The sequence below is a fragment of the Terrapene carolina genome, unplaced genomic scaffold (assembly GCF_002925995.2).
Source record: "Terrapene carolina triunguis isolate 2854851 unplaced genomic scaffold, T_m_triunguis-2.0 Scaffold96, whole genome shotgun sequence".
NCBI lineage: Eukaryota > Metazoa > Chordata > Testudines > Emydidae > Terrapene > Terrapene triunguis.
Genome location: NW_020664447.1, coordinates 39,217,477 through 39,233,702, shown reverse-complemented (window position 1 = coordinate 39,233,702; position 16,226 = coordinate 39,217,477). Strand labels below are relative to the sequence as shown.

Here is a 16,226-nt window from a genome sequence, read left to right as displayed (position 1 = left end):
ATTTAATTTTAAATGAAGCTTCTTAAACATTTTGAAAACCTTGTTTACTTTACATGCAACAATAGTTTAGTTATATAATATAGACTTAGAGAGAGAGACCTTCTAAAAAACGTTAACATGTATTACCGGCATGCGAAACCTTAAATTAAAGAGAATAAATGAAGACTTGGCACACCGCTTCTGAAAGGTTGCCTACCCCGGTCTATAAGGTGCCACAGGACTCTTTGTCGCTTTTTACAGATCCAGACTAACACGGCTACCCCTCAGATACTTATCTTTTTTAAAAATTTGTTGAGTGGACGCAGGTTTAAGATTGATCTGAAATCCCCCTTCACTTTTAGGATTAGGAAATATCTGGAATAAAACCCCTTCCCTCTGGGACTACATGGAACCTCCTCTATGGCTCCCAAGTGAAGGAGCTATTGTACTTCCTCGATAAGGAGTTTCTTGTGAGAGTGGTCCCTGAAGGACGGGGAGGGAAGGTGGGAGGAGGGGCAGAAACAAACTGGAGAGTATATTCCACTTCCACAGTGCTCAAGACCATATGGTCTGAAGTAACTCAGGACCAAGCACAGTGAAAGTGGGACAGATGGTTTGCAAAGGTGAGGTAGTTTGGCTCTGAAGAGATGGAGACTGGTATGTCAATCTCAGCTGACCATCAAAATGATTGCACTTCCAGGCTATCTTGAAGGGCCCGGAGCTGGAGCCCTAAGTTCCCTGTAAGCTGCACGGCTGCACAGCAACCTATTTAGCACCACACAGGCACTTAGGGAACCCGCCCGGGGACCTTCCGCGGCCGGGGCAGAGGCATCCCTCCCCTGGCCCCAACTCACCCTGCGGCATCCAACTTGCTGCGGCCAGAGCGGCCTGGTCCCAGCCCCAGGCGTGGCCTGGCCCCAGGAGCGGCCCTCCCCTGGCCTGGGCCTGGGGGAGGGGCGCCTATCCTGCAGCTCCAGACCTCCTGCAGTGGGGACAGGTGCCTCTCCCCCCCAGCCCAGGTGCTGCTGCAGGGAGAAAGCGCTGGGGGAATCCTCTCTCCCCGCATAGCCCCAGAGCACCCTCCTGCACCCCAAAGCCTCATCCCCAGCCCCACCCCAGAGCCCGCACTCCCAGCTGAAGCCCTCAACCCCTGCACCCAACCTTCTGCCCCGGCCCTGAGCCCCTCATCCCCAGCCCCACCCCAGAGCCCACACCCCCAGCCGGAGCCCTTACACCCTCACACCCCAACCCTCTACCCAGCCCTGAGCCCCCTCCCACAAGAACCCCTCGGCCCCACCCCACCACATGATTTTTGTTATGTGCACCAATATGAAGGTGATGTGTCACACATCACCTCCATATTGGTGCACATAACAAAATTCATTCCACACATGGGTGGGAAGAATTAGAGGGAACACTGCTGGAGCTGAAGCAGCAGGATGGGGAGGCCTATGCATATAACCCCGGACCACTTTTTTTGACAGGGCCTGTTGAGAAGGAGAAATGAAATATCTGTATGTCTGCTGGGGCCAATAATGCTTCCTGACCAGGGCAGGTGTGTACAGATCTATGGACTTCAAGATGGCTCTAAAGTCCTTAAGTTAATGGAGCTTGCTGACGGTCTGAGATAAGAGAAGGACCTTCAAATGGCAAGCCCTGGATAATATTCTGGACTTCATAGGGAAGACCAAAAGACTGCAACCAGGAAGATCTACGCTTGGCAACTGCAGAAGCCATGGCTTCTATCTGCTGAGTCTGCTGCATCCAGCCCCACCTGCAGTGACGTTCTTGCGACTAGTCTGCCTTCATTGACTAGGGGAGAGAATTCCTGACTACCGTTCTCCAGGAGCAGCTCTCTGAACTTCTCCATGGAGCCCCACAAATTAAAATTATACACCCCAACAGAGCCCGATGGTTAGCAATATGCAGTTGCAGCCCCCATCAAATAAATCTTTCTGCTGAATAGGTCTTGCCTCTTAGCATCTTCTGACTTGTGCATGGCAGCCTGGTGCTCCTGTCATGCCCTCTCATTAGTCGCTGTGATGACTGAGGAGCCCAGAGGTGGGTGAGTCTAAAGGTACTCAAAACATTGGGCGGGTACATTGTACTTTCTTTCTGCCCTTTTAGAGGTTGGAGCCAAAGTGGATGGAGTCTGCCATAAAGCCTTTATAGGCTCTAGTATAGCCTCGGTGATTGGCCACCAGGTGACGTGAGGACTCCCTAACCCCTCGACCTGTACACTTAAGTCTTCAGCCACTTTCTTTAACAACTCCTGATAAACTTTAAAATCCTCAGGAGGAGGAGGTGAAGTTATCCCAGATGAAACAGCCTCATCTGGAGAGGAAGCCAAGACCGGAAGAGGTAGAATCTCTTCTAATGGCTGTTGCTCTGGTTCTGGAACCTCTTCTTGGTACATCATACTAGGCCTGTTACTGGACTCTGGGGACGGTGCAGTGCAAGGAGGTAAAAGCTCGGATGCCAGTTAAATCTGTTTTGAAACTTCCAGGAAATAATTTCTTCCTCCTCCAGATGCTCTTGGAGTTCTGTTATTTCTCCCCTTTAAGAGCTCCACACTACAGCAAACCTCTCAGAGAAGGTATGCATGTTGCTCCCTCCAAAACCACTCGATCCCATGCCTCAAGCCCTCTGAACAAGTTGGTCCCACCCCAATATCAATTCAGCCATTTTTAAGCTACAGAGAACAAAATTAATAGACAAAAATCAGATTTAGCCCCTTTACCGTACTCAACAATGCAGAAAAAGCTGCATTTTTAAAAGTGTAAGTAATTTGTCCATCACATACACTAACTTGGCACTAAACATGGATAAAAGGCTAGGATTTTCTAACGGGCCTAAAGGAGTAGGACGCCTAACTCCCTTATGATACTTTGAAAATGCAAGCCAAATGCAAGATCCTGCAGCACAGACTTGTTTTTTTACCTGAAAAGTAGTTACGGTTAATATAGACTTATTGGCTTTGTGGTATTCTGTAAACACATGACAAAGGGTGCACTGGACATCTGCAGACCATAGCACTACCCATTGACCAACATTGCAGTTTTAATGCAGAGTGATTTAACTTTTTGGTGGCTTAGAGCAGTGGTTCTCGTACCCCTGGAGGTACACAGAGGTCTTCCAGGGGGTACATCAACTCATCTAGATATTTGCCTGGTTTCACAACAGGTTACATAAAAAGCACTAGCGAAGTCAGTACAAATTAAAATTTCATACAAACAGTGACTAGTTTATAGTGTTCTATATACTATACACTGAAATGTAAGTACAATATTTATATTCTAATTGATTTATAATTATATGGTAAAAAGAAGAAAGTAAGCAATTTTTCAGTCATAGTGCGCTGTGACACTTTTGTATTTTTTTGTCTGATTTTGTAAGCAAGTCGTTTTTAAGTGAGGTGAAACTTGCAGGTACACAAGACAAATCAGACTCCTGAAAGGGATACAGCAGTCTGGTTGAGAACCACTGGCCTACAGTGTATGTCAAAATGCTGGCTCTTTCTCCCCAGTCCCAAAGAGTATGAGGTTTTTTGCCCTTCTGTGTCATCTGGCCTTCTTAAGTTATTTTCCCCTGCAAAAAATTACATACTGGCCAGTTACCTACTTGAGGAACATACACACTCCAGCGCCACACTGGAGAGCATGAGAGGTACAGGCTCCCAGCTCCTCCCCATTCACCAACTCCTGGCAGCAGGTATTCTGGGAGCATAGCATGGTGCCACAGAACAAGCACAACACTGGGTGCTTTCGTTCATCGTCAAAAGACCGTGGGCACCTGTAAAGGGAAAAGTGGTAATTAAGTGCAGTATGGAACCAAAATAGTTATTTCAAATACATTGAAAAGTTTAAAAAAAGAGTCAGTTATGCTGTTTTGACCAGAAGGCCTTTTTCAGAAAAGAGGCACCATCAATCACAATGCTTCCTCAGAAACTATCTGGTAAAATTTGTTCTAATTTTTCTCATAAGGAAGAGGTGCTTCTCTCTAGCATAGATCAGCTGGGGAGGGGGGAAAATTGGTATAAATCCAATGAAAGCTTTTCTAAAGTAACTGTCAATTTTGTGATCACATGGGACATTATTTTTCCCAACATTACATCTACCAAGTGATGTTCCAGAGGTTCTCAAGCTACGGTCTTGCAAAGCATTGCTCCAAGTCCAGGCCTGTTCACATGATAGTAATTCTCCTCTTCATTTCCTAACTGCTAACACAACTAAAACTACATTTAATATTTTCCTATTAGTTTTCCCATGTACTCAATGGCTGTAGTTGCCATTGGGATCTTATTCAATTGCTAATGGCAGATAAGGTGACCCATGCAATTGTGAATGGAAGGGAATGGTCGGCAACAATCTTTCTGTTAAGATGTGGATCACACTACAAACATTGAGAAACTCCTGCTGTATTTAATGGAAACAAATGAAAGGAGAAAGCTGCATCAGCGTATAGTCTCCAACAGGATCCAAAGACTGCTAAAATGCATATTAAATCAGCATGAATGGAGTGAGAAAACCTCCTCCTCTCCATGAATAATGTACCTCTCTTCAGTAAATCATTAATGCAGATGCCCAATTCCAGAAATGTGCCTTATTAAAACTAAAAACTGAGAAAATGCAGGATTAGGAACTGAATCAAGTCAAAAGTGGAAGTAAATTCAGTGATGTTATTCTAGCCCATTTACACAAATAACAAAACTGACACACAGGCACAGTACTAGGATGCCAAAGTGGGTAAGGTGATGTAGGTCAGGAGCAGCACTGGCAGGGTGACATAGCATAAGTTGCTCGGTGCCTTACTCCTCACTATTCACAGATCAAACCAGTGGTTCATTCATGAGCATTAAGTTCACTACTGTTAAAATACAAAACAAACTTCCATGAGCAAAATTCTCCTTGAAAGAATTAAAAAGCACATTGGACTATATCCATGTTTCCATGCTTTTCCACAGGAAGAATAACTAAAGTGAAATGATATATTTTCACTCTGTCTTCTCTGCTACCAACACTTCATCTGTGGGAAAGGTTCAGTATTCCTATTAAAAGCCAGTGCCAAACCTCTGGTCCTGGAGTGGGCAATGGTGAAAACAACTGTCAGCTATATCAAACCTACATTTGTTTACTGAAGTGTGTCAGTGCTTTAAGCTGTAATAGTTTTATATATGGTAATTATGTGTAAAGTAAGTAGCATCATAATTAAAATGGACTGCTGGTTATTGATGGTTAGGAACAAAACAGTATGTTCACTTCAAATTTTGCAATACTCTTCCCAGACTTGAACATCACAGACAACAGTTGTTCCTGGATTGGTGAAGTGGCAGCATTTGATTTCCATCCCAGAATTGTTTCTGTAATAGTTTTGCCACGTTTCACATGGGTTACACTAACTGCAAGAATATGAAAAGGAGAAAACACTTGACAAGAAGGCAGATCAAACTGCTACTTTTTACCTAAACTGAGAGGCTTGATTCAGGAGGCAGCTGTAGTCTTCTGGAAGCTCTATCAAATTATTTCTTTTCCTTGGATATCTAGTAAATGAGTGGAAGAAGAAATACTGTAAAAAATATTAAAGAAGGATACAGCCACACAAGATCACAACAAACAGAATGGACACATACTGCCAATAGTTCACCACTCTAGTAAACTTCCTGTCCTCTCTTTCAAACTTCCAGGGCCTAGAATCATGTCACAACCTCTAACAGCCAAAATAAGGGGTATAAGACAAACCACACAGGAAACGTTTCCACAGTAAATGTACAACAAAGGTAAGAAAACTAAGTTTGCATGGAATGGGCATATATTTTACAACCCAATGAAGGTTATCTCATGTTACCAATTGTTACATTAGCCCACCCCAGAAAAAAGCTGATGTCTGGGTGGAGTGGTAAAATGACTGATGTTCTGAGAGAATAGTAATTGTTTAGTCTTGATAAAGGAATCCTGTAAAGTCATTTGAAGAGGTGGGTGTGTTTATGGCAAAGGTGCAAGAGGAAGCAAGGAATCCCTAACTGCAAGACTTGCCCTCCTTTAACTACCCAGAGCCCAGCTCCTTCAGCTGTTACAGATCAAAAACAAAGCCCAGAAAAAAATGAAACTAACCTTACTGAAATGTTTTTCCCTTTCAGAAAACTTAGTACAGCAGGGTCAGTACACCACCTGTATCAGACAAATATTCACAGATTATATTGTATGAACGCTATATATAATTAATAAGCATAATTACACAAATCTAAAAAGAAGTAGTGAAAAATCTTGAAAGTTTATGCAAGAGAGAAATCTATTTTTAAAAACACAAATTATAAAGATTTCACCAGAATGAAACACACACAAAAGACGTTCGCACCATCTGCAAATGCTGATTTTCTCAGAATGTGAACATGGACTATCACACACTGCTTCCCTTGGAATACCTATTGATGAAGGTTGTACATTAAAATATCCTACATTTTAAATGTAGTATTTATTGCTTCTAGTGATTGCTTTTCAAACACTTTTTTTAAATGCACCATTGAAAATGTTTACTGTATTTATGTTTATAATGGCAAAACATATCCATCTACACAGTGTAGTAAGCTACTGTACTGCCAAGCTGCTAATCACAGGAATGAAATGACTGCTTTGGCATTCTTGCTGAGACAGTTATTTTATATTACTTCTACGAAGCAGAAGAGAAGAGAGACCTCCAGCAATTGGTCATTTTAGCTGATGTGTATCAGTGGCATTTCTCAAACACAACTGATTTTATACACACACACACTAGCATTATTACTACATAAAAGATCTGGTCTCACATTTGGAATCCCTCTCCTTTGAGCTGGGAGCGCTATTGTGGGGATAATGTGTTCCGTCTCAGCTGGAAGGAATGTCTGTTACATTACATTACATTACATACATACACACACACACACGCTTTTCCCTTATAAGCAACCACTTAACGGACTTAAAACCCCAGTTGCTTATTGGAGGTTGTTCTTCAAATAAAGGAAGCAAAATTATATTTAGTATATCTGGGGATAATTTGAGGCAGTATTAAGACAGAAGGTTGGAATCAATAGGCTCCAATTACTATAACAAAATATTATATTATATTTGTTATATTACTATAACAAAATATTAACTTTAATATTACATGCAGTGGACTCAGCTGAATGTGGACATTCTTCAAGACAGTGATATGGAAGTTTAAGTAGTTTTTCTTAGTTTTAACCAATCCCTCCTTTACAGATAGATTTCTACATCCATATTGTTGGGGTAATACCCTACTTTTAACTAGTAGGTCAACTATGGCACCTAATCAGACTCTGTTTTCGAAATCAGGGAGATATAGCCCAAAGCTAGAACTGGCAGGTTATACTTTATGTCAGACTAAGAACCCTGCTTTCAGATACCATCATAGTCGGTGCCTGTCCTGGGGGCAGATAGGGCTGACAAGACAGACCAATGAGCAAGGAATCGTATAACACAAAAGCAACACTCCAGGATAACTTCCTTCATGAATGCTGATCGCAATCCCCTCTATCTGCACCAATTCCAAATGAGTCATTTATTTTGGTTTAATACAGCCATGATAAATTATTCTAAGATATTCAAACTGCTTAGTCAGAAGGGACATCTAGTCTAACCTCCTGCACATTGCAGGCCACGGAACATCACCCACCCACTCCTGTAATAGACCCATAACCTCTGGCTGAGCTACTGAAGTCCTCACATCCTGATTTAAAGACTTCAAGTTACAGAAAATCCACCATTTACACTTGTTTAAAACCTGCAAGTGACCTGTGCCCCATGCTGCAGAGGAAGGGAAACCACCCCACAGGGTCTCTGCAAATCTGACCCAGGGGAAAAGTCCTTCCTGACCCCAAATATAGCTTAGTTGGACCACGAGCATTTTGGCAAGACCTACCAGCCAGATACCTGGGAAAGAATTCTCTGAAGTAAATCAGAGCCTTCCCCTCTAGAGTCCCATCACCAGCTGTTGGGGTTATTTGCTACTAGCAGTCGCAGATCGGCTACATGCTATTGTAGGTAGTTTCATCATACCACTCCCTCCATAAACTTATCAAGCTCAGTCTTGATGCTAGTTAGGTTTTTTGCCACCACTGCTCCCCTTAGAAGCACTTCACTCCTCTGATGGTTAGAAACCTTCATCTAATTTCAAACCTAAGGTTGTTGATGAGCTGTTTATATCCATCTGTTCTTGTGTCAACACTGGTGTTTACTTAAATAACTCCTCCCCCTCCTTGCTATTTATCTCTCTGATGTATTTATAGAGAGCAATCATATCTCCCCATAGCCTTCTTTTGGTTAGGCTAACCAAGCCAAGCTCTTTGAGTCTCTTCTCATAAGATAGGTTTTCCCTGTCTTAAACATGGGAGACAAGAATTGCACACAGTATTCCAGATGAGGTCTCACCAGTGCCCTGTATAATGATACTAACACTTCACTGTCTCTTCTGGAAATACCTAGCCTGATGCATCCTAGGACTGCATTAGCGTTTTCACAGCCGCATCACATTGGCGACTCATAGTCATCCAGTGAACAACTAATACACCCAGATCTTTCTCCTCCTCTGTCGCTTCCAACTGATAAGTCCCCATTTTATAGCAAAAATTCTTGTTGTTAGTCCTTCAGTGCATGACCTTGCACTATTAAATTTCATCCCATTTCTATTACACTAGTTTTCAAGGTTGTCCAAATATTCTTGTATAATATTGTGATCCTTCTCTGTATTGGCTATACAGACAAACTTTGTGTCATCTGCAAATTTTATTAGGACACTCCCACTTTTTGTGCCAAGGTCATTAATACAAATGTTAAAGTAAGATTGGTCCCACTAGTTACTTCCCTCCAACCTGAGAGTTCCTCTTTCAGCATGACCCGTTGTAGTATCCCTTTAGTCAGTTCCTTAACCACATTTTAATTCTCATATTAATTCCCATCTTCTCCAATTTAACTAAGAATTTCCCATAGAATCATAGGATTGGAAGGGACCTCGAGAGGTCATCTAGTCCAGTCCTCTGCACTCATAGCAGGACAAGTATTATCTAGACCACCCCTGACAAGTGTTTATCTAACCTGCTCTTAAAAATCTCCAATGATGGAGATTCCACAAGCTCCCTAAGCAATTAATTCCAGTGCTTAACTACCCTAATAGTCAGGAAGTTTTTCTTAATGTCCAACCTAAACCACCCTTGATGCAATTTAAGCCCATTCCTTCTTGTCCTGTTCTCAGAGGTTAAGGAGAACAATTTTTCTCCCTCCTTCTTGTAACAAACTTTTATGTACTTCAACATCTGGAACTGTATCAGATGCCTTACTGAAATCTAGATCTAAATATTAGATCTATTTCTATGCCTCTGAAAATAAAACAAAAAAAAACCACACAAAAAAAAAAAAAAAAACAACCCAAAAAAAAAAACAAAAAAACACACACACACAAAAAAACACATCTCAGAAAAAAAAATCAAGTTGGTCTGGCATAATCTACCTTTTGTAAAACCATGTTGTATTTTATCCCAATTACTGGTTACTTCTATGTCCTTAGCTACTTTCTCTTTCAAAATTTGTTCCAAGACCTTGCATACAATTGAGGTGAAACTAACAGACCGGTAGTTTCCTGGATCACTTCCCTTCCTCCGTTCCCCTTCTTAAAAACAGGCACTATATTAGAAATTCTCCAGTCACAGGGTATGACCCCTGGAGCTTACATTCATTACAAATCCCTGCTATTGGGCTTGCAATTTCATGTTCCAGTTCCTTTAATATTCTTGCATATAGATTATCCGGGCCTCTCAATTTAGTCTCATTAAATTGTTTGAGTTTGACTTCCACCTCAAATGTGGTAATTTCTACTTCCATAACCTCATTTCCATTAGCCACTCTGCCACTACCCCATAGCTCTTCATTAGCCTTATTAAAAACTGAGGCAAAGTATTCGTTTAGGTGTTGGACCATTCCTAGATTATCTTTAATCTCCACCCCAACTTCAGTGTTTAGTGGTCTCACTTCTTTTTTCCTTGTTTTCTTTTTATTTATATGACTACAGAACTTTTTACTATTGGTTTTAATTTCCTTTGCAACGTTCAACTCTGCCTGGCTTTTGGCAGTTCTCATTTTCCCCCTACATTTCCTGACCCCCAAGAGGTAGCTTTCCTTGCTGATCCATCCCAACTTCCTTTCCTTGTAGGCTTTCTACTTTCTCTTAAGAACCTGTTTGAGATGACTGCTCATTGAATTTGGTCTGCAATCCTTCCCTACACATTTCTTCCCCTTGCTTGGGATGCAGGCTTCAGATATTTTAAGTCAAAGTTGAAGCAACTAATTCCAAGCCTCCTCCACATTCAGATTCTTTAGTTCTTCCGTCCAATCCACTTCCCTAATCAATTCCCTTAATGTTTTAAAGTTTTCCCTTTTGAAATCAAGGTCCTTAGATGCAGATCTATTTTTGTTTATCCTTCCATTGAGTTTAAATTGAATTAACTCATGATCACTCAAACCAAGGTTGTCCCCTACAGCCAGTTCTTCTATGAAATCCTCACTACTCACCAATACCAAATCTAAAGTGGCATCAAAGATTTGGTGACTTTTTAGTGAAGAAATCTGTCAGCTACCACATCCAGGAAAATCTGGGCCCTACTATGACTAGTAGCACTTGTCCTTTCCATAATCACACAATTCCCAGTAGTATTTATTGCATTAAAAATATTAAGAAGGTCTCTATCCATATCCAAATCAGATCCTGGGGGAGTCTGTAACATACCCCATGCACTACCACAGGAGAGCCTCTGGTAGCTTTTTTTCCCCAAAGTGATTTTGACCCAATTAGACTCTGTGTTATCCATTCTATCACTTCTAATTTCTTTATGGTCTACCTCATCACTAATATACAATGCTACTGCACTACCTTTATTTTTATTTCTGTCTTTCCTGAACAGCACATACCCTTCAATATCTGTAATTCAGCCATGACTACTATTGCACCGGATTTCTCTTATCCCTATAATATCTGGTTTCACTTCCTGCACCAGTAGTTCTAGTTCCTCCATTTTGTTACCGAGGCTTCTTGCATTGGCGTACAAACACCTTAGTTGTTTCTGCTTAGTTTTGCCCAGCTTCCTCACTCAATTAGGTACAGTCATTCTACTGCTAATATCGCCTACCTGACTGTTAGCATCATTGGTATTGGCACTATCTTTCCTCTTAATGTCCATTCTTATACCCACGGCTGTATTCTCTCTCTCTCAATTTTCTTTCTGGTCAATATTAGAATCAGGTGTGGAGATTACATGACCATCTCCCCCTAATTCCAAACTCTGTAAGTAGTTCAATACACACACTGTTCATCAAGCCAATTCTTTTGCAACTGCAATATGGTATTGGTCAGAGCGTAACCAATTACTCACTAATTTCATCTGAAATTCCCTTAAAACCATCACAGAATGGAAGGATGGTTCCATTCGCTCCCCCATCTCCATCAAGTACCTTTGGAGCAAGGGGCTTACAGTGCCCCAATATTCCTCGAAAAGCAGGAACAGATTGGTGGGTAGAGATAGATAACTACAGAGTGCCTTGAACTCTCCTTCCTCGGAAACTGCAAAAGAAGAAGGAAATATTAGAAATACATCAAACAAACAGTTTCAGCCAGTCCATTCTCCTAAAGGTCTTTCTGAACAGGGCACACAATCAGCAGCAGACATAATGGAAAACCAGAATTCTTCTGATTCCTTTTACAACTTATTCATATGACCATCTTAAAGATTTAGGGCAACTTTTTAGCTAGTGTAACTAGATGTAGCGCCACTGACTTTAAATGGAGCTACGCCAATTTACACTAGTTGAGGATCTGGCTGAGGATTATTGTAGAATACACAGTTTATTGTACATACATTACAGCAGCAGGATTCTGCTATTTGAGTATGAAAAGAAGAAGTTACTTACCTTGTACAGTAACGATGACTCTCTGAGAATTGTGTCCCCATGGGTGCTCCACTATAGGTATGTTTGCTTACCTGTAGTGCTGATGATCAGAAAACTTTGATAGCAGTGTCCGCTGGGCCCACACGCGCGCTCTCTCCTTATGCTGTGCCGCGAGGCTAGTCAGCGCACACGGGCTAACTCTCCTCTGATCCTTCTCTACCACAGAGACATAGACAAGAACTCAGAAGAAGAGGGGAGGAGGGTGGGTTGTGGAGCTCCCATAGAGACACACATCTCAAAGAACCATTGTTACTGCACAAGGTGAGTAACAACTTCTTATTCTTCGAGTAGTGTCCCTATGGGTGCTCCACTGTAGGTAACTCCCAAGCAGAGTATCCCTTTCGAAAGGCTGGGGCTTCAGAGTTGGGTCAATTATAGATAACCGTACTCTCAAGCTGAAGATGGCTTCCGAGGCAGTGTCCCTAGAGATCGCATAACGTTCTGCAAAAGTGTGGACTGACCCCCATGTTGCTACTCTACAGATCTCTGAGAAAGGGACATTCTTGAAGAAGGCGACAGAAGAGGAGATCGATCTTGTGGACTGTGTATGAATCAAATCTAGAGGGGTCATGTGAATTTGGTCACACTGTCTGATGCAATTTGAGACCCCTTAGAGCGTCTTTGGGCTGATATTGCTGAGCCCTTAGATCTTTCCACAATGGATAGAAAAAGTCTAGGGGACTTCCTGAAGGTTCTTGTCCTATGAAGGTAGAAAGCCAAGGCTCTCCTGACATCTAGGGTGTGAAGTATAGCCTCCCTGTTGTCTTGATGAGTCTTGCGGGGTTGGAAGATTGGCAGGTGAATCAATTGATTCATGCGAAACGGAGAGGTTACCTTGGGAATAAATTTTGGATGTGGCCTGAGCGTAACCTTGTCTGGAAAGAATACTGTGCAAGGGGGATGCACCATCAGAGCTGCTCTCTCTCCTGTTCCTCTGGCCAAGGTAATAGCTATCGGGAAGGCCGTTTTCATTGACAAGTACATCAGTGAACAGGTGGCCATGGGTTCAAAGGGAGGTCTAGTCAGCACTTTCAGTACCTGGTTTAGGTCCTACATAGGGGTAGGAAGTTGTTGGGTTGGAGGGAAGAGGTTTATTATAACCTTGAAGAACCTTTTAGTGGTTGGGTGTGACAGCACCGAATCTCTCTCTACAGATTGGTGAATGCTACAGCTGCTAGATGGACCCTAAGAGAGTTTAGGGACAATCCTGACTTTAAGGGTCAGAGCATAGTCCAAGATGTGTGGAAGAGTTGCGGATGTTGGGGAGATTTGTTGTAGTTTGTATAAATTGTATTTGGCCATGAGCGTCTGATAGTTGGCAATACGGAATTGTAAGGTGGCTGAGGAATATGCCTTTCTGTCAAAGATCAAGATGCTTCCAATCCCTGTTGTAGGGCATTGCCCTGGATTTGTGCTGTCGACTATGGGAATTGACAGTGTCCACCACTATAGAATTAGATGGCGGTGAGAGAAAAAGAAACTCGGATTCCTATTTGGGGACATCATATTTTTTGTCCGTTACACATCGGAGATGCCAATTCCAAGGTTTGCCACACCATTTTAGCCAGGTTTAAGATGGCTTCACTAATTAGGAGGGCAATCTTTGAGGACAACGAAGAATGGAGGATATTAAGGAACTGATGGTGGGTGTTCTTGACCTTCTCTAGTAGTACGTGGGGAGTGTCCATCATACTCTTTACCAGCTCCTGAAAAAGAGGGAAATGGTCTACCAGAGAAGGTGGGGAAGGGATGACTGCTTCGTCCAGGGAGGAGGAGGAGGATATGGCCTTTTGTGTGACATCCTCCTCAGTACCAGCTTCTTGTTCCTCCATCTCCTGAGGCCCTAAATGCCATGGTCGAGGGAGTGTGCTGGGAGGGTTCTCGGGCGAGGCTTGAAGTTCACGAGACAGCTGTTGGTGTGCCACCCAAGTGTCCCAATATGGCCATTGTGTTTGCATAGGGCCTAGTGGAGGTGCCCATGGGTGGCTGTACCAAGATGGCAGTGGTGGTGGAACCATCTGTGGGTACATTCTCAACCCTGTTTGTACTGGGTCTCATATGGAGCTTGGGAGGTGAACTGTGAGACCACCACCTCTGTCTCACTGTCCAACCCCTCAGTAGACAGCGGAGGGGCATGGCATGGTTGCGGGGATATCCCGTGCTCTGTAAAGGCTCAGAGCTGCAATGTCAGTACTGAGAGGCGGGGACTCGGGTGCATCTGTCATGCAGAAGGCTCTGGTTTGGTGGAATTGTGCCAGTGCCAAGCTCCCGGTGGTGGTGCCAAGGGAGATGGAGATCTTATCTGCACTGGTATTTCCGGTGCTGGGCAGGCTGCCGTTGGTGGTACCAAGGACGACTCGAGTACCGGGAGTGTCTTCTTAGGGTGCTTGCCCTTATCTCTTGGTACCAAAGCTTCGGTGCTCATGCCCAAAGGATCTGTGGGCTGTAGTGGCTCAGTGCGGGGGCCCTCCCACTCCGGGTCTTCGGGAGGCCACCCCACCTCACTACATCACTGATATGTCGGCCGCCGTGGGGAACGAAGCGGTCTCCACTCGTAGCTGGGGCCCAGGCCTGTGCTCAGGCTGGGTAGGAAACAAACAGTCAATTGGCTCCAGCCCTGGATCAAGGCAGGGCAACAAAGAGTCTGGGGCTCAGGCCTGCGTGCAGGCTTAGCAGCAAATAAACAGTCTATTAGCCCAGGCCCTGGATCAAGGCGGGGCAACACAGAGTCTGAGGCTCAGGCTTCTGGCTTGGGGAAGGGGAGGCTGCCACCCCCGCGTTGGGGTGGCAGGGGGGACGCAGGCCCACCCACTCCACTGTGTCCCGGCCCAGGGCCCTAGCAGGGGGATCCACGCCGCAACACGCTGACTCACCCTCTGTCAGCGTTGCAGCCAGACGGGTCTGTTACCCCTGGGCCACTCCCCTTCTTGGTGTACCTATTGCCGTGCGGAGGGGTTGAGGTTGACGATGGCTTTCGGGACCACGAGCAAGTCTTTCGGGGTCTGGTCCATTGGTGGTCTGGGCCAGTTGTATGCTTCCTCCAGGTCTGAATCAGCTAGCGGCCCTGGTGGCCTAGGCCAGTCCTCTGCTCCCTCGGCACCCTCCGCCACTTCCCAGCTCGGGAGGCCACAGGAGGCGTCTAGTCTCTCCAGTGGTTGCCTCCCTACTGAGCTTCCTGGGCCACCTTTTATACTCCCTGCCCCTCCCACCCACTTCCTGGGAGAGGGGCAACACTACGGGGCCTGTCAGCAGTACTGGTTACCGATGGTTATGGTGAGGCATGGGTGCCGGACTGTGGTCTTGGAGCTGACGGTGCCAAGGATACTGAGCGACATGGTGATCGCTTGCGGCTATCTTTAAGCTTATTTAGGGGACTTCCCACTCTCTCTTTACACTTGTGAGAGGAGTCACCAGCCTGCTTCTTTTACCTATTGGCCTTAGAAGTTGAAGGTTGTGGGGAAGACTCACGTCCGCCAGGAGTTAAGGTCGGAGAGCTGCCTCCATGAAGGGAATTTTTTGGCAGAGCTCTCTGTCCTTGCGGGATCTTGACCAGAGCTGCTGGCAGAGGGTACACTTTTGCTGTATGTGGTCCTTGACGAGGCAGGGGATGCACTGAGAGTGCTTATCCACAACTGGGATTGCCTCGTTACAGGTACGACGCTTCTTGAAGCCCAGAGAGGTGGGTGTACCCCACTCAGGGGAAGGGTCCCCAGTGGGGAAAGGCAGGAAGTGGGGTTTTTTTGGAAGGGTGGGAATAAACAGAAATAATTAAAACTATAACGAGAACTGTGGAAAACTAAGTGTGAATGCAAACAAGAGAAGAATTAGTCTTAAAGGATTGCTAATGGCACTGTCTCTAGTCATGGGCAGTTAAGAAGGAACTGAGGAGGGTTAGCCCACACGTGCTGACTAGCCTCATGGCACAGCACAAGGAGAGACAGTGCATGTGTAGGCCCAATGGACACTGCTACCAAAGTTCTCCGATCAGCAGCACAGGGACACAGACACACCTATAGTGGAGCACCCATAGGGACACTACTCAAAGAAGAACTTTATACTGTGTTTCTAATCATCATATATTTCATTACATTTTTGGCTTGCAATCATATTCAATTTTGCTATGATCCAGTCAGAATTTACAGGTTAACAAGGCTGTGTCAGATCTGTACTTGATTGGGAGATTTCTTAGGGCTTGTCTACACAGTAGGGTAATCTACACTATAGGGGGGGGATAAGATTTCTGTAGCACATTAACATGTT

The 16,226-nt window shown here is 44.2% G+C and overlaps 1 protein-coding gene across 2 annotated transcripts in view; it reads right to left on the bottom strand.

Moving 5' to 3' along the window:
• The window catches only part of UBR1 (ubiquitin protein ligase E3 component n-recognin 1), a 142,000-nt gene that overhangs the window by 4,749 nt on the left and 121,025 nt on the right, over positions 1 to 16,226 (bottom strand). For both annotated transcript variants that reach the window (XM_026651302.2, XM_026651303.2), the window contains exons 42-45: positions 11,472 to 11,580; positions 6,090 to 6,146; positions 5,441 to 5,518; positions 3,601 to 3,771 (exon numbers count right to left, since the gene is read on the bottom strand). In XM_026651302.2, the coding sequence (XP_026507087.1) occupies positions 3,601 to 3,771; positions 5,441 to 5,518; positions 6,090 to 6,146; positions 11,472 to 11,580 (415 nt within the window). The remainder of the gene's footprint in view (positions 1 to 3,600; positions 3,772 to 5,440; positions 5,519 to 6,089; positions 6,147 to 11,471; positions 11,581 to 16,226) is intronic.